The 19,011-nt window shown below is 44.2% G+C and overlaps 1 protein-coding gene across 33 annotated transcripts in view; it reads left to right on the top strand.

Annotated features, from left to right (window-relative positions):
• The window catches only part of LOC110485647 (nuclear factor 1 X-type), a 146,499-nt gene that overhangs the window by 16,220 nt on the left and 111,268 nt on the right, over nt 1–19,011 (top strand). For 18 of the 33 annotated variants that reach the window (XM_090195706.1, XM_090195688.1, XM_090195695.1 and 15 more), the window contains exon 1: nt 3,019–3,202. The exons of 9 other annotated variants lie outside the window; for them this stretch is intronic. In XM_090195706.1, coding sequence (XP_090051832.1) covers nt 3,158–3,202 — 45 coding nt within the window. In that variant the 5' untranslated portion in view covers nt 3,019–3,157. Of the gene's footprint in view, nt 1–2,934; nt 3,203–19,011 lie in introns of those variants that run through there. 6 more of the 33 variants (XM_090195668.1, XM_090195691.1, XM_090195666.1 and 3 more) reach the window with 4 other exon arrangements.

Genomic DNA, 19,011 nt, shown 5'->3' with positions numbered 1-19,011 from the left:
ATAAATATATCAAAATATATCAGGGCATTCCATAATATGGCCATTGCATCATGGGAGTGAAAACGTCCACAACAGGTTCAGCATTCAAAACATATAATGCACATATTCATGTTTCATTTATATACATATCGTACTTACTATTCACAGTACAGTACACTGTTTTCCCTTCTGTTACTTCTTTACTCTGACAGTCTGAGCCTTGTATATTCACATGTACACACCTGGGACTATTCTACGTGTCTGCATGTGTAATGTCTCTGCACAGTAACAGAGACATGACTGTTTTTGTCCTCGCTACATTCCCTCTGCTTTTCTTTCTGAAGGCCTCTGACTCCAGCCACCTGTCTGGCACATTGAGCGTGCTAATGATTTTATCAATATGCTACATCACTTTCCAGTATGTAATAGCCAAGCCACAGGCGATGGTAAACAGCAAGTATGCATAGTGCCGTACTCCTTCAGTGTGTAGAAAGAAGAAACGGCAAGGCCCTAACACACACACACACCAACCAACCAACCGCGAGGCACTAAATATCGTTAGATGACATATGGTTTTCCCATGTGTTTTTTAATGGCAGATTTAGCCTGTGGGTTTGGGAGTTTGAGGTAACTTACTAATGGTCAAAACTGGTTGTTTGATGCATGGGAGTTTGTGTTTATGTCTGTGTATCTGCGTGTGTATGTGTGTGTGTGCGTGCGTGTGTGTGTGTGTGTATGTGTGTGTGTGTGTGTGTGTGTGTGTGTGTGTGCGTGCGTGCGTGTGTGTGTGTGTGTGCGTGCGTGTGTGTTTGTGGGAGTTTGCATTGTGGGGAGAATGGAATCAGAATTCAGAATTCCCTTCGTTTTGGGGCTCTAGAACTCCTGGGTTGTTAGTGGTTGTGGTGAGAGGATCTGTTAAGACAACAACCTGTGATGAATACAGAGATTGTCTGTGTCCCAAATGACAACCTATCCCCTACACAGTGCACTACTTTTGTCCAGAACCCTATGGGCCCTGGTCTAAAGTAGTGCACTGTATAGGGAATAGGGTGTCATTTGGGTCACTGCCAGAGAAAGGGATTGAGACAGCCAAGGAGAGAGGGAAAGAGTGAGAGCCAGAGAGAGAGGGGAATAGGGAGCCAGGGAGAGAGAGAGAGAGAGATAGAGAGGGAGAGATGGAGAGCAAGAGGGAGAGACAGAGACCGAGAGAGAGAGGGAGATGGAGAGCAAGAGAGAGAGAGAGAGAGGGAGATGGAGAGCCAGAGAGGGAGATGGAGAGAGAAAGAGAGAGAGAGCCAGAGCACAAAGACTAGGAGTTGTTGGGCCTGTGCCGCAGGGTGTGGTGAGGAGAGGGGGATTTGGAATTGGATCCCCCTCTTTCTGATTTCCCCTCACTTTTTCTCTCTCTGATTCTCTCAATCTTTATTTCTGCCTCTTCTGCTCTCTTTAATTGGCCACAGAGTGTGGTGTAGCATAGTGTGTGTAGGTGTGTGTGTGTATGAATGCGTGCGTGCATATGTCTATGTTCTCTGTTGTGTGTGTTCTGTAGGGGCTGCATAGCATTCCTAATGCACAGTGCTGCATGGAGCTGAGGTCTCGTAAATCTACTGGGCTTCAACGGCTCCCAAAAACTCAGCTTGGCACTCGTGCTCCGGGGTGACTTCAAACCCTCCAAAACCACACCCCTACACACACAGACAGACAGACAGACAGACAGACAGACAGACAGACAGACAGACAGACAGACAGACAGACAGACAGACAGACAGACAGACAGACAGACAGACAGACAGACAGACAGACAGACAGACAGACAGACAGACAGACAGACAGACAGACAGACAAATTGAACACATTCTCCTACCTCACCTCAAGGGTGAATTGGCGGGATGCAGGAGAAGCAGTGTGATTGACAGGGTGTGTGTGTGCATCATATGCTCTCCCTGCAGCTATACATACAGAACGTGAGGTTGACCCGAGATGATCAACCAGCTGAACATGGACCAGGGTGTTTAAGGATAAGCCAGCCAGTCAGCCAGCCAGTCAGTCAGCCAGCCAGCCAGCCAGCCAGTCATTGATTAAAAACAGAACTATGTTCTCTTCAGACAACACAAGTCCAATTGTGGCTGACTCTTAAACAGTCTTTCTATTAGCCTGTAGATGACTATAACAGATGGCTGGGGTTAAAGAGGTTTGGTGTTCTTTCTGTAGTACTGTGGTTAGGTCCCCTTATACATATATACAGTAATAGGATATTTCACTGATGCTTTTATACAAAGTGACTTACAGATGTAGGATCTTATATTGATCACTCTTTTGTTCCTGATAATTTTTTACTGTGACAATATAGGTCGAATTAAGATCTTACATCTGTACATACATATATACCCACTACCAGAAGAAGAAATGGTAGGCTTACGTAATGTTGAGTGTCTCTGGTAGTTGTGAGACGTGCGGTTTGTAAGTGCTGGCCAACCCTGTTTGATTGGAGTGGTGCCGTCTATACCCTATTGTTCAAGTGGGCTACACTTTATATTACTATGTGTGTGAGAAAGGTGTTCAAATGCCTGTCTCACACACACACACACATGCACACATGCACGCACGCACGCACACACACACACACACACACACACACACACACACACACACACACACACACACACACACACACACACACACACACTCAAATGCATTAATAATGGGTAATGTGCATGACTGTGATGAGTGAGGGACCTTGTAATTTGACCAACCTGTCTTTAACAGGCAGTGAAATACCAATTGACAACTTTAAAACACGATGGCAAGTAAGGGCTTGGCAGTTGGCACGATCAGGGTTAGTAACTGTTTCAACGTTATAATTGCGGTCAATGTTGGTTGATGTTTTAAGTTTGTTTTCTCTATCCAACTCCCAACATGATCACATCTTTATAAAGCGCCACGATTTACATCTGAATATTTGATAGGGAAATAGAGGGAGAGAGAAGGGGGGGAGTGTGTGTCAGAAAGAGTTCACAAACTTTCCCCCAAAGTTTGTGTAGGCTTTCACTTTCAGCTCGAGGCGGGGTTAGTGGTACAGCATAGAGTGAGCGCGAGGGGCACAGCGGAGCGTTTTGCAATGCAGTACCACATGCAGCGGACTTCCAACTTCTATCCAACTTGAATAAGATTCCACTTTATGAACTCTAAAATAACCATGTACTCCCCTTACTGCTTGACACAGGTAAAAACTATACTTTTCTTTGGTATCCTGCCTCCACTTTAGCTCTCCGGATGTTGTTGGTTTTTAATGTTGTCGTTGTCCATGTACGGTGCCGCTAGTCAATAATTTGGTTTTAGGGACCTTTTCGCTATCCGCTCGTTTCAGATGGTGTGTTCGGCTTCTCTCCGCTCTCTGTCCCTCTTCCCCTTTGATGGCATCTCTCCAACAGGCTTTCTTGTGCGTTTCATTACACATGGTTAGAAGAGAAAATGGCGCTTCTCCTGAATCTACTTTATATCAAAAGGAGGGGAGAGAAGTGCTCAGGAGGGAACAGGGCTCGCGCTATTCCTACATTAGTCGCCTGTTATGCTGTCCTATAGCTATTTAAAAACACAACAATTACACAACCATGTCAACTAAGTAAAATAACCATAAAAGAATGTATTAGTTTTCGAGTGCTTTTCCGTGGAAATGAACGATTTTTCTAACTTTGTTGCGATAGTTGTGGTGGCTATGGAGGTGTCTGAGCGACTGTCACTGTGCTTGTCATTCAACCCACACGACAGCTGTAGCCGGGCTCTCAGCTTTAGGCTTCTGTTCTGTTGTCACATGCAAATGTCCGTATAGAGTTAGTTGAAATATAGTTTGACATTTCCAATCGATAAATGTAGTTTTTAGGATGATAAGGGTAGAAGGTGTATTATTTCGGAGGACGGCGGGAATGCATGCCCGTTTTCCCTCAGCATTGGGTTGTGTTGGGGTCACAATATTGTAACGCGTATACTTATAGATCCCTTGTATGTAATCGAGTATGGGGAATGTTATCGGCCTGTAATTGTCTTTAGTTTGACACACAACTGAAGCAACCTCACAGGCCTAGACAATGAAGGGAGAAATATGCCATTAAAGTATGAGGACTTTATAGGCCTTTGACATCTGACTGTAAAGGCCAGATGAGTACATTTGTAAAGGTTGCTTGTTTTGTTTGAGTTGATATTTGCTTATTGAACGAGATACCTTTACGGCAGAATACGGGTGAATACATAGGCCTACACGAGGGAGTGTTGGTTTTGATATTCCTTTTGGGGTTATTGTGGACGGCAAAGGCTAGAGATGAAATGGCAATGCCGTGGTGCGTAACTTTAATGTGGTATTTATAGGCCTAACATTGAGGCTTTTCCCTCGGTTGGTTTGCAATTCGGATATGTGTTGACAGTGGTTGGAGAATCAAGTATTGTAGGCTACATTTAACAATTATATACTGATACAACATGTAGTATTTTAGAAATAAAAAATATGGCACACAAGGAAGCGATTTTGGATATATGCTTGGCTAATGTGTTTATGCACTTGAAACAGTTTTGTTCTGCTGACAAGTCATATAAAGGCCTATTTACCTAAATGGAAAATTACTAATCTAAGTGACTGGTTAATTTATTTCAGATGAAAATCTTAAAATTAGGTCACAGTGCAATTTACTGGCCCGTTTCACTGGAATCAGTTTCAGGCCTATGCTGCTTATATGCATATGAAATAACAACAGGACAAATATTATTTTATTAATTTACTTTAAAAAACATGTAACATGTAACATGTGATTAAAACTTTGGATGTGTATATTTGGACTTCACTGTAGCCGTCTGAGAAAAAGCGTTTGAACGCGCACGGAGCGGTGCGAATTTCACCTATAACTGAGAAGTGCAGGGCAGGACCGGCAGGACCGAACTTGTTTGCCCCTTGAAGCTCGACGGAAGTAGCTTACAGACAGACAGTAGGCCTATTATACACTTAGATTTGAATATCGCCTTAAATGTCACAATCTCAGCACTCGTTTCACTATTTTCCTTTGTCTGGTGGTCCAATAGGCAGTAAACTGTAGGGCTGCCTCTTCTAAAAATACATGACTATTATAACGTTTTGGTTTTTTCAGTGTGCGTCTTGATGTTCTATTTTGTTTAGTCTTTTACCACTATTATTGTATGCTAAAATATAGCAGTAGATCTATAGGTCACGGGGCCTTAACTCCTTTTCTCAGTATAGCCTATATGCCTTACTTGTGGCTGAGGTTGAATTGTACATTTTTTAATGGCATCTCTGACTTCATTTTAATAGGATAATTCACACAGTGAATATTATTTTACCAACACGCAAGTGCTTACACGCATAATAGTCCAGATCCCAGACGCGGCCTTCTCAGCTTTGCAAGTGTTTTTCGAAGTTCCATGAATTAATGAATGCCCTTCGTTATTTTAATTGGACTTAATAGCCTACTTTAACCATACAATTGGATGTGTTGTTGTCACTGTGATTTCTATTCACTTTCTGTAACAAGTGTGCAGTTTTAGAATTAGGCCTAAGGAACAGAAACCGAATGTTTGGCTGGGGAGAAATGTAGGCCCTCTCCGTCAGCTCTTTGTAGTAGACACAGGACACAGTCAACGCTTCAGCTAAAATCACTGTGGAAGAAATGTCAGTCTTAAAGAAACGTTTTTCTTATAGAAAATCATAAACAGCATTAATTATTTCTTTAAAGATAGATATGGTCATATTGGTCAGCCGGGGTCAATGTAATTTAGCTTGTAAGAGTTCAGACTTGGCATTATTTAATTTGTTTATGTTTTATTTGCCTATACATTTATTCAGGGCACTTCTTTCAAAAACTGCATATTTAGTTTAGATATATTTCCAAGCCAAGTGCATATGGGGTTGAGCTCCGCGCGCATCATGTTTCTCTTTCTTTCCATTAATTAAAATTAATTGGCTACAGATCCGCCTACATGAGCTGAGCAGCGCGGCGAGCGCGTGCATGATGCCCATATGCGCGTGCATGCTGCCCATATGCGCAATACATATTGATCTTGTTAAGCTTCTGTGAGCTGATTTGTTTTCCTCGCGACTGATAGATTTTTCACCAGTAATTGATTTGTCAGCGTTATAATGATCTGATTTAATTTAAATCTAGTAGCATATTCAGTATTTGCATTATAAAAAAGGCAGTCAAAGTTGCTTGGCCTCAATACATTATGCAGATTATTTGGCAGTGAGAATATGAAAGGAAATACATTATCTTTTTTTCTTGCCTGTTCCAATATTATATGTTTGCAAGTTGTGCAAATTCTTGCGATATGATCTTTTGACTAAAAAGTTCCCTCCAAGCGTTGAACGGAGTTTTCAGAGGGCCAATTAACCTTGGTTTTCCGGTGAGTGAGAGAGAGAGTGTGTGTGTGTGTGTGTTGTGTGTGTGCGTGCTTATCATACCACCCGCGGGAATTATCCTCGCGTTCCTCCGGAATCAACCATTTTGTCTGGAGATTGTCTTTACATTTTCTTCGATTTAACCATGTTGTTAATAATGAAACAATCAGCAATGGGGACATGTGGTAACAAACGTAAACAATCAGTGATACATTATTAATGAGGATAAAAGCTTTGTTGGAATGGACATGCTTAGGTGAGGGACCTTGGGCATGACGCGTAATGGACGCGAAGTATGGATAGCCAAATCAGTACATTTGCAAAGTGGCTCTGGGAGGGTTTTTGAGGAGGAATATGGCACTGTTTTATGTTTTTTTTTGTAGGGAGAGGAAGGAGAGGAGGGAACCATTTGCATAAAGGTTTTATGTAATGTGTTTGGATATCAATTATTGCTTCAGTCTCCACTCAAGTTTCCCAGAAAATGTGATGTTTAGTGCAGGCTAGACTGCGTCGAGTCTGGATTTGCTTGCGTTTTCACGAGGCTTCCGCAGTCTGCCTTTTACGCACAGTGCCAACCCATGAATTTTTCTGCTGCTCTTGATAACGAAATACGTAACCCTTGCTGGACATGCGTTTAGTTGTTGGTCGATTTAATGGTTTAATTTTTTTTATATATTTTATGTTTAGTATATTCCCCACTTGTTTTAGAATTGATTTAAAGATCAAATGCGTAGGCTTACATAAAACGCACTGAGCCGTGTGTGGCAATGAATGCCCGCGTTATGGTCGACTTGAAAGAAAGAAAGAAATGAGTTTAGGCCAAACATAGCTGTGAGCATTAGGTCATGTACGTTTGGTGATAGAGATGATGTCAGAATTATCTCTCAAAGAATAATGTAGTTGTAGTTTGATTGCGTATGAAGGGAAAGCAAGGACACCGCAGTATGTGTGTCCATATTAGTGTGTTTGAGAAGCGTTGCCACGAGATTTGGGCAGGTCAGCGCACAGGGATAAATGTGCAGGGCCAGCTCTAGCCTTTTGGGGGCCCTAAGCGACATACCCTGTAATTGTACACATTTTGCCATGGGGTGGAGAGACATTTTTTAAAAGTTTTAAAGCGGCCTGAGGCCATAAGTGATGTCATGTCTGCCTGGAACCAGCCCTGTCAATGCTTGTAGGTTAACTCCTTCCTTCATCACTTCAGTACTGGAAGCACCAATGAATGATTCAGTAGTTGATGATGATGTCCTTATTTATTATGCAATTGATCAATTTGGAACAGTTGAGAAATCACAAAATAAAATGTTTGTTACATGTCTCATTTTTCAACTATTTCAAATAGATTAATTTGCCTTCACTTTTAAGTTACAGCTTGCCATGTTAAATAGATGGCTACCCAAACTCCTTGCTCCAGCCAAATACTACGCCCATGGACGTTAGTTTCTTCTCCGCAATGAGTCTGGATCTGAGTACCTCCCCAAAGATTTCTAGAACGCGAACACATTCTAACCATTCTGATTGGTCCCAGAAACCGATAGGTTGGGCCAGCACCAGACATACATGTGGGTAAAGCAGCTTTTAGAAAATTCATCACTGGCTTTGATACTCTGATTGGTTAGAAATTATCTAATTGCTGATGACTTTGTTTTTTTCCCAACATTCCTCATTTTGACATCACCACAAACAACTTCAATGATGGCAGTCTCAGACTGACTATGTAGCTAACATAGAGCAGTGGAAGAATTCAGTTTGAGTCGTCAGGTAAAGATAGATAGGCCTTAGTCCTGATGTCAGGCGGTAAGTCTGTCAGTAGTGTGAGTTATTCTCACCCAGTTTGTCCTCCAGGGACCTCATGCGTCAGCGGTGGGTTTTGGTTACACCAGCACCGGATGGTGACTGGGGTGTACGGTGGTGTTGGTGTAAGCCGAGGTGGCCTCCCTTGATCCGGTAACATAGCCTACCAAGCTGGTAACATCGTTCCTGCCGTGGTGTCACTTTTCACTACACCGACACCGGGACAGGAGCTGGTGTTGGACATAGAAATATAACTATTAGAATGGGACCCGCAGCCCCTCCACCTATCAGGGAACATTGACTTGAATGGAGATGCCCATTCTAGTCGTTGTATTTCTATGATGGTGGAGCTGAGAATAGGCATAAGGTTTGGGGTGATGGATGGGTAGAATGCCCCGGCGCTGCCTGGCAGGGTGTCACCCTGCACTACATTGTGTTCTGGTTACTTATTCATCTCCCCCAGGCTAATGGATCACACCGCTCTGCCTGGGGTCAGCTTCTGCCTGCGGTCAGCTTCTGCCTGGGGTCAGCTCTGCTTAGGGTCAGTTTTGCCTGGGGTCAACTCTACCTGGGGTCAGCTTCTGCCTGGGGTCAGCTCTGCTTAGGGTCAGTTTTGCCTGGGGTCAACTCTACCTGGGGTCAGCTTCTGCCTGGGGTCAGCTCTGCTTAGGGTCAGTTTTGCCTGGGGTCAACTCTACCTGGGGTCAGCTCTGCTTAGGGTCAGTTTTGCCTGGGGTCAACTCTACCTGGGGTCAGCTTCTGCCTGGGGTCAGCTCTGCCTGGTGGGCCCTGTGCTAGTACATATGTTCTATGTGTATAGGACTATGTCTGTTATATATACTGCAGTGCTTGTAAATGTGTACATTTACTGTATGTGTTTATGCACGCTTGTACGCATCCATGTAATAATACATGTATATACATTTACTATACTGTATGCATAATGAGAAAGAATGTACATGCATATATACATCGCCACATTTAAACAGAATGCTCCATCTCTACCACTGGTAACCTAATGATGCAAGCACTAAAGTCCCAGCTAGCCGAAGTCCTGTAGGATACCTTGTACTATATCTCTCATCCCGGGCCGGGGGGCCGGGGGCCGGGTGCCTCTCCTCTCCTCCTGCCTTTGAGGAAGATGAGTTAAGTCTGTTCATCTTTTTATCTGTGCAGTCTTCCTGACCATGGAAAATGGATTTACCACACTTTACCGCCGCCCCTCCACAATCACCATGCAGCACAGGATAATAGGTTGCTGACTGTCCCCTGTGTGTGTGTGTGTTTGTGTGTGTGTGTGTGAGAGAGAGAGAGAGAGTGTTTGTGTTTGTGTGTGTGTGTGTGTGTGTGTGTGTGTGTGTGAGAGAGAGAGAGAGAGAGAGTGTTTGTGTGTGTGTATCACACTCCAACCCCCCAGCATGGATTAGATTTTGGCTGAGCTGTGGCCAGTGGTAGCAGGCAGCCCCTACAGCGGTCTGGTGGCGGTCTGCGATATACTGCTGTGGAACACACACGCACACACACACACGTTCCAGATATACATAGTGAGGATTGTGGTGGAGGGAAGAAGTTAACTATAATCAGTTCAGTATGGTACAATATGTGTGTGTGTGGGTGTCGATACGATAGAGAGAAGAATAGATGACAAACAGCCGTATCCTCCTCTCCTCAGCCAAGCCAATCTCACCATGAGAAAACACATTTTATATTCAATGTGAAATGTGGCCATTATAAAGCACCTATTTGCTTAGTTTAAAGATTAGAGATAAAGTGTATTGTCGAGCTCTGAAAAACCTAATCATTCAATTCACTCATGAGTTCCCTCTGTAGGGTATTAAATTCTATCAGACATCAGAACCAAATGTACACACATACCAATAATGAAACGGTGTAGATAGATGAAGGCCACAGACTCTGTCTGTGTCCAACATAGTACCCTATTCTCTACATTATGCACTATGGACCCTGGTCAAAAGTAGTGTACTATTTAGGGAATAGGGTGCCATTTGTGAGGCAGCCTCTGAGCCTGAGCCCACACAGTCTACAGACAGACCAGCCTGCGTTTGCCAACTATCAACCAGGAACATACATAAGGTAAGGATGGAGAGGTTGTGTCCCAAATGCCACCCTATTCCCTAAACAGTACACTACTTTTGACCATGGCCTACAGGGGAAAGGTTGCCATTTGGGACGCTGACAAAGTCTGTGATTCTGCCAAGTTGAAGACAACTTTCAGAAGACGTGATAACGGAAAGACGTAATGACAGACGTGAAGGATGAGAGGAGTGAGGGATGAGAGGAGTGAGGGATGAGAAGAGGCTCTCTGGCAGCTGCCCTGGAAGAGAAGAGACTCCCATTTTATTTTTCTTCCTCCTCCCTCCACTTTCTTCTCCTCGTCAACTCGCCTCTGTTGAAGAGAGAGCAACGGTTGGGAAGGATCCTCAACTCTGGAGGAGATGTTGTTGTTTCCCCCTCCTCCCACCTCCTCCCCCTGCCTCACCCGTTTGTGTTTCTTCTCTTTTTCGTCGGGTAGCTAACCCACTGAATGGGACAAGGCGGTTAACCGTGAAATGAAAGCTCCTAGTTACTTTGTAGGGTTTTTCTCCAAAGAGGATTTGACACATCATGCATCCACACACACACAGACCACTCACACACACACAGACCACTCACACACACACAGACCACTCACACACACACAGACCACTCACACACACACAGACCACTCACACACACACAGACCACTCACACACACACAGACCACTCACACACACACAGACCACTCACACACACACAGACCACTCACACACACACACATAGACCACTCACACACACACACAGACCACTCACACACACACAGACCACTCACACACACACAGACCACTCACACACACATAGACCACTCACACACACATAGACCACTCACACACACACAGACCACTTACACACACACAGACCACTCACACATTCACAGAACACTCACACACACACAGACACTCACACACACACAGACCACTCACACACACACATAGACCACTCACACACACACAGACCACTCACACACACACAGACCACTCACACACACACAGACCACTCACACACACACAGACCACTCACACACACATAGACCACTCACACACACACATACCACTCACACACACACAGACCACTCACGCACACACAGACCACTCACGCATACACAGACCACTCACACATACACAGACCAATCACGCATACACAGACCACTCATGCATACACAGACCACTCACGCATACACAGACCACTCACGCATACACCGACCACTCACGCATACACAGACCACTCACACATACACAGACCACTCACACATACACAGACCACTCACGCATACACAGACCACTCACACATACACAGTACAGAAATATCTAATTAGAGCCGCTAGATCAATGTATAGGCATTGATTTCTGACAAAGCAGATCTATTGAATACGTTTTTATATTCTATATGTATTTTCTACAGTGCCTTGCGAAAGTATTCGGCCCCCTTGAACTTTGCGACCTTTTGCCACATTTCAGGCTTCAAACATAAAGATATAAAACTGTATTTTTTTGTGAAGAATCAACAACAAGTGGGACACAATCATGAATTGGAACGACATTTATTGGATATTTCAAACTTTTTTAACAAATCAAAAACTGAAAAATTGGGCGTGCAAAATTATTCAGCCCCCTTAAGTTAATACTTTGTAGCGCCACCTTTTGCTGCGATTACAGCTGTAAGTTGCTTGGGGTATGTCTCTATCAGTTTTGCACATCGAGAGACTGAAATTTTTTCCCATTCCTCCTTGCATTTGTGAACAGCAGTTTTCAGTTCTTTCCACAGATTCTCGATTGGATTCAGGTCTGGACTTTGACTTGGTCATTCTAACACCTGGATATGTTTATTTTTGAACCATTCCATTGTAGATTTTGCTTTATGTTTTGGATCATTGTCTTGTTGGAAGACAAATCTCCGTCCCAGTCTCAGGTCTTTTGCAGACTCCATCAGGTTTTCTTCCAGAATGGTCCTGTATTTGGCTCCATCCATCTTCCCATCAATTTTAACCATCTTCTCTGTCCCTGCTGAAGAAAAGCAGGCCCAAACCATGATGCTGCCACCACCATGTTTGACAGTGGGGATGGTGTGTTCAGCTGTGTTGCTTTTACGCCAAACATAACGTTTTGCATTGTTGCCAAAAAGTTTGATTTTGGTTTCATCTGAACAGAGCACCTTCTTCCACATGTTTGGTGTGTCTCCCAGGTGGCTTGTGGCAAACTTTAAACAACACTTTTTATGGATATCTTTAAGAAATGGCTTTCTTCTTGCCACTCTTCCATAAAGGCCAGATTTGTGCAATATACGACTGATTGTTGTCCTATGGACAGAGTCTCCCACCTCAGCTGTAGATCTCTGCAGTTCATCCAGAGTGATCATGGGCCTCTTGGCTGCATCTCTGATCAGTCTTCTCCTTGTATGAGCTGAAAGTTTAGAGGGACGGCCAGGTCTTGGTAGATTTGCAGTGGTCCGATACTCCTTCCTTTTCAATATTATCGCTTGCACAGTGCTCCTTGGGATGTTTAAAGCTTGGGAAATCTTTTTGTATCCAAATCCGGCTTTAAACTTCTTCACAACAGTATCTCGGACCTGCCTGGTGTGTTCCTTGTTCTTCATGATGCTCTCTGCGCTTTTAACGGACCTCTGAGACTATCACAGTGCAGGTGCATTTATACGGAGACTTGATTACACACAGGTGGATTGTATTTATCATCATTAGTCATTTAGGTCAACATTGGATCATTCAGAGATCCTCACTGAACTTCTGGAGAGAGTTTGCTGCACTGAAAGTAAAGGGGCTGAATAATTTTGCACGCCCAATTTTTCAGTTTTTGATTTGTTAAAAAAGTTTGAAATATCCAATAAATGTCGTTCCACTTCATGATTGTGTCCCACTTGTTGTTGATTCTTCACAAAAAAATACAGTTTTATATCTTTATGTTTGAAGCCTGAAATGTGGAAAAAGGTTGCAAAGTTCAAGGGGGCCGAATACTTTCGCAAGGCACTGTATGTTGAATTAGAGTGACTAAACACTATGTCCAAGCATCCAGCGGCAATTAGATGTATAGATCCTCTCCCTTCATTTCTGCAACAGCAGTTCTATTGAGTCCATGTATAGTGTGTTCTATGTCTGAGAAATGCCCCTGGCTGGTAAGCAATTCTATGAATGCATTTCTATATTATACAGCTATGTATTTTATGGGGAAAATGCCCTTGCTAAATTTGGTGGGAGACGTTTATTATAGACGAAAAAATACAAGGGTTTTATTAAACAAATAGATGTCACGCTCTTCTCAGTAGAAATGAAGAAAGTGTAACGTGGATCGTTCTGACATGATTGAAACCAGGCAGTCAGCCGTGAAAACCATGTCTCAGTTCGGAGATGCTCCATCCCATTAAAGGCCTTGACTAAATCCTCCGTCTCAGATGATTTTCTACTTACGTCTTCATCAGGTGCTTGATACAATGTTTGCGTCACGTGTTTCGATACAGTTGACATTTTTGTCTTTTAGCAAACACTCTTAACCAGAGAGACTAACAGGAGAAATTAGGGTTAAGTGCCTTGCTCAAGGGTACCTGGCCAGATGTTTCACCTAGTCGGCTCGGGGATTCGAACCAGTGACCTTTCGTTTACTGGCCCAGCTCTCTAACCATTAGGCTCACTGCATCCTGTATTAGTAAACTGAAGAGAATTTGCAGACAGAAGCTTCACTGTCAGATAGGTTATAAAAAATATATATCCAGTGTAGACAGTTGATCTGAAGATTTGCAGGAAAGACGTAGTGCCAGATAATAATCTGACTGGTTAGCTGCTAGGTTAAAGAAGTAATAACACAGCATATGAAGCAGGTAGAACAGCCTGATTGGTTAGCTGCTAGGTTAAAGAAGTAATAACACAGCATATGAAGCAGGTAGAACAGCCTGATTGGTTAGCTGCTAGGTTAAAGAAGTAATAACACAGCATATGAAGCAGGTAGAACAGCCTGATTGGTTAGCTGCTAGGTTAAAGAAGTAATAACACAGCATATGAAGCAGGTAGAACAGCCTGACTGGTTAGCTGCTAGGTTAAAGAAGTAATAACACAGCATATGAAGCAGGTAGAACAGCCTGATTGGTTAGCTGCTAGGTTAAAGAAGTAATAACACAGCATATGAAGCAGGTAGAACAGCCTGATTGGTTAGCTGCTAGGTTAAAGAAGTAATAACACAGCATATGAAGCAGGTAGAACAGCCTGATTGGTTAGCTGCTAGGTTAAAGAAGTAATAACACAGCATATGAAGCAGGTAGAACAGCCTGATTGGTTAGCTGCTAGGTTAAAGAAGTAATAACACAGCATATGAAGCAGGTAGAACAGCCTGATTGGTTAGCTGCTAGGTTAAAGAAGTAATAACACAGCATATGAAGCAGGTAGAACAGCCTGATTGGTTAGCTGCTAGGTTAAAGAAGTAATAACACAGCATATGAAGCAGGTAGAACAGCCTGATTGGTTAGCTGCTAGGTTAAAGAAGTAATAACACAGCATATGACGCAGGTAGAACAGCCTGATTGGTTTGATCCCCGTTAGATGGGACCATAGAGATACATGTGTATGATTAGTGTTCTATTTAGTCCTGTGGTTGGAACAAGCATTCGTCAACCATACAGCTAGATATAGGTTAGTGTATGTGTAATACAGTACCCCTTGCCAGTTGATCTGATCATAGGATACCATAGGTCTAGAGTACCAGTGCTTCACTGCATTGGCATGACACAACACACACTGAAGGTCATTTATTTTAGTGTGTTTGTACCACAGGGAGCGTTTGCATGGGGAGGTGTTGACAGGAGCGTCTAATGCTGTAGGCATGTTAGACTGTCACATCAATATAGAGCAGCTCTCTCACTCTTTTTCTCTCTCTCTGTCTCTGTCCCTCTCTCCCTTTGTCCCTCCCCTCTCTCTCACTCTCTGTCCCTCTCTGTCTCTGTCCCTCTCTCCCTTTGTCCCTCCCCTCTCTCTCTCTGTCCCTCCCCTCTCTCTCTCTGTCCCCTCTCTCTCTCACTCTCTGTCCCCCCCTCTCTCTCTCTCTCTCTCTCTCTCTCTCTCTCTCTCTCTCTCTCTCACTCACTCTGTCTCTGCCCCCTCTCTCTCTGCCCCCCCTTTCTGTCCCTGTCCCCTCTCTTTTGCACTCTCTCTCTATCTCTTTCTCTCTCTCTCGGTTCCTCTCTCGCCCACTCTCTCTCTGATCCCTCTCTTTCTCTCTGACCCCTCTCTTTCTCTGTCTGTCCCCTCTCTTTCTCTTACTGTCCCCTCTCTTTCTCTTACTGTCCCATCTCTTTCTCTTACTGTCCCCTCTCTTTCTCTTACTGTCCCCTCTCTTTCTCTTACTGTCCCCTCTCTTTCTCTTATTGTCCCCTCTCTCTCTCTCTCTCTCTCTCTCTCTCTGTCCCTCCCCATTCTCTCTCTCTGTCCCCGCTCTCTCTCTTACCCTCTCTCTCTCTGTCCCTCCCCATTCTCTCTCTCTCTCTGCCCCCCTCTCTGTCCTTCTCTCTCTCTCTCTCTGTCAGTCAGTCCAGTACTTTTCGTACTGAAAAACGTCCTTTGATTCCGTACACCACTGTAGTAGAAGTGTGCTAGCTGGGCTAGGCCTGGACAGTACAGTCAGTCAGTCTCAGTAGAACAAAGTGTTCTCTAACTCTCTGCTCTCCTCTACTCTCAACTCACTGCTCTCACTCCTCTGGAGAGAGGAGGAGGGTTTTGGCTGCCCTCCAGGGGTGGAAAAATCTATAAGCCATTACGTAATATACCATATCTTTACCTTAGGTGAACCCAGTACAAGATCCACAGCTGTGAGCACACAGAGGGAGGCAGGGAGGCCTGTGTGGAAAAGAGATTGTGTGTGTAGGGAGCGAGAAAGAGTGTGTGTGTGTGTGTGTGTGTGTCTGTGTGTGTGTGTGTGTGTCTGTGTAGAAACAGAGAGAGGGAGAATGAGTGTGTGTGTGTGTGTGTGTGTGTGTGTGTGTGTGTGTGTGTGCCTGTGTAGAAACAGAGAGATGGAGAATGAGTGTGTGTGTGTCTGTGTAGAAACAGAGAGAGGGAGAATGAGTGTGTGTGTGTGTGTGTGTGTGTGTGTGTGTGTGTGTGTCTGTGTAGAAACAGAGAGAGGGAGAATGTGTGTGTGTCTGTGTGTCTGTGTAGAAACAGAGAGAGGGAGAATGAGTGTGTGTGTGTGTGTCTGTGTAGAAACAGAGAGAGGGAGAATTAGTGTGTGTGTGTGTGTCTGTGTAGAAACAGAGAGAGGGAGAATGAGTGTGTGTGTGTGTGTGTGTGTCTGTGTAGAAACAGAGAGAGGGAGAATGAGTGTGTGTGTGTGTGTCCATGTAGAAACAGAGAGAGGGAGAATGAGTGTGTGTGTGTGTGTGTGTGTCTGTGTAGAAACAGAGAGAGGGAGAATGAGTGTGTGTGCTGTATTAGAGAGAGATTTCTCTGTGGCCAGTCTGCAGCACTTACAGACCCTCACATCAACAGGTCACATCACAACTCTATTGTAACATTCCTTCCTTTCTGTTTTTCATCTATGTATTTGTTCATTTTCAAGCATACTTTTTTTTAAAGCAGCATTTGCATAGATCGACTAAAGAGGAGACTTCTTCAGGATTCTTCACAGTGACTTGGCTAAGTGATCCTGATGCTCGTAGAGTAAGTCAGATCGTCTGTGATTCATTTATTTTGATTATATATACATTTAAATCAGAGTACTGTTGTGTGATGCGAAACGCCATGGCAACGTACTGCACTGTACTTCTAAAGCTGCTTCTTCCCGCATACAGATGAGTGTGTGTGTATGTGTGCATACAGATGAGTGTGTGTGTATGTGTGCATACAGATGAGTGTGTGTGAATACATGCATACAGATGAGTGTGTGTGTATGCGTGCATACAGATGAGTGTGTGTGTATGCGTGCATACAGATGAGTGTGTGTGTATGTGTGCATACAGATGAGTGTGTGTGTATGCGTGCATACAGATGAGTGTGTGTGAATACGTGCATACAGGTGAGTGTGTGTGTATGCGTGCATACAGATGAGTGTGTGTGAATACGTGCATACAGATGAGTGTGTGTGAATACGTGCATACAGATGAGTGTGTGTGAATACGTGCACACAGATGAGTGTGTGTGTATGTGTGCATACAGATGAGTGTGTGTGAATACATGCATACAGATGAGTGTGTGTGTATGCGTGCATACAGATGAGTGCGTGTGAATACGTGCATACAGATGAGTGTGTGTGTATGTGTGCATACAGATGAGTGTGTGTGTATGTGTGCATACAGATGAGTGTGTGTGTATGCGTGCATACAGATGAGTGTGTGTGAATACGTGCATACAGGTGAGTGTGTGTGTATGCGTGCATACAGATGAGTGTGTGTGTGTGTGTGTATGCGTGCATACAGATGAGTGTGTGTGAATGCGTACATACAGATGAGTGTGTGTGAATGCGTACATACAGATGAGTGTGTGTGTATGCGTGCATACAGATGAGTGTGTGTGTATGCGTGCATACAGATGAGTGTGTGTGTATGCGTGCATACAGATGAGTGTGTGTGTATGCGTGCATACAGATGAGTGTGTGTGAATGCGTGCATACAGGTGAGTGTGTGTGAATGCGTGCATACAGATGAGTGTGTGTGTATGCGTGCATACAGATGAGTGTGTGTGAATGCGTGCATACAGGTGAGTGTGTGTGTATGCGTGCATACAGATGAGTGTGTGTGTATGCGTGCATACAGATGAGTGTGTGTGTATGCGTGCATACAGATGAGTGTGTGTGTATGCGTGCATACAGATGAGTGTGTGTGAATGCGTGCATACAGATGAGTGTGTGTGTATGCGTGCATACAGATGAGTGTGTGTGAATGCATACATACAGGTGTGTTTGAAAACGGGAGTATGAGGCCGCAGGCCGTGCAGTGCTGAACAGACCTGCTTTTCACTTCACACATTGACAGTGTTGACACGTCAACGCTTTCATCCCATAATATGCACTAATCATGGCTTGACAAGATGGGCCAGGCCTGCATCCCAAATGGCACCCTATGGGCCCTGGTCAAAAGTAGTGAACCCTATGGGCCCTGGTCAAAAGTAGTGAACCCTATGGGCCCTGGTCAAAAGTAGTGCACCCTATGGGCCCTGGTCAAAAGTAGTGCACCCTATGGGCCCTGGTCAAAAGTAGTGCACCCTATGGGCCCTGGTCAAAAGTAGTGCACTATAGAGGCCCTGGTCAAAAGTAGTGCACTATAGAGGCCCTGGTCAAAAGTAGTGCACTATAGAGGCCCTGGTCAAAAGTAGTGCACTATAGAGGCCCTGGTCAAAAGTAGTGCACTATAGAGGCCCTGGTCAAAAGTAGTGCACTATAGAGGCCCTGGTCAAAAGTAGTGCACTATAGAGGCCCTGGTCAAAAGTAGTGCACTATAGAGGCCCTGGTCAAAAGTAGTGCACTATAGTAGTGCAGACTTTTTGGTTTGGATGTGACTGACACCATCTTGAGTTTGTGCGAGTACCGGCCTCACGATACATACATTCCTCCTTAATGGCTGTTGTCGTGATTCTCTGTCCGTGTGAATATATTCCATTGGCCCAAACGTGTTCCTCTACACATCGATGCTTGGTGAGGGTCTAGTGTTGTTCAGGAAGGGTCACGTTCAATTAATTGGATTCAGGTGCCTGCTGCTTCTGTTTTCAATCTGATTGCAGACTACTTCCTATAATACAGGGGTCGGCAACAGGCGTC

Source organism: Oncorhynchus mykiss, chromosome 13 (genome assembly GCF_057628025.1).
Source record: "Oncorhynchus mykiss isolate SJ-2025 chromosome 13, ASM5762802v1, whole genome shotgun sequence".
NCBI lineage: Eukaryota > Metazoa > Chordata > Actinopteri > Salmoniformes > Salmonidae > Oncorhynchus > Oncorhynchus mykiss.
Note: the sequence above shows the minus strand (reverse complement) of the source record. Positions and strands in the feature narration are given on the sequence as shown.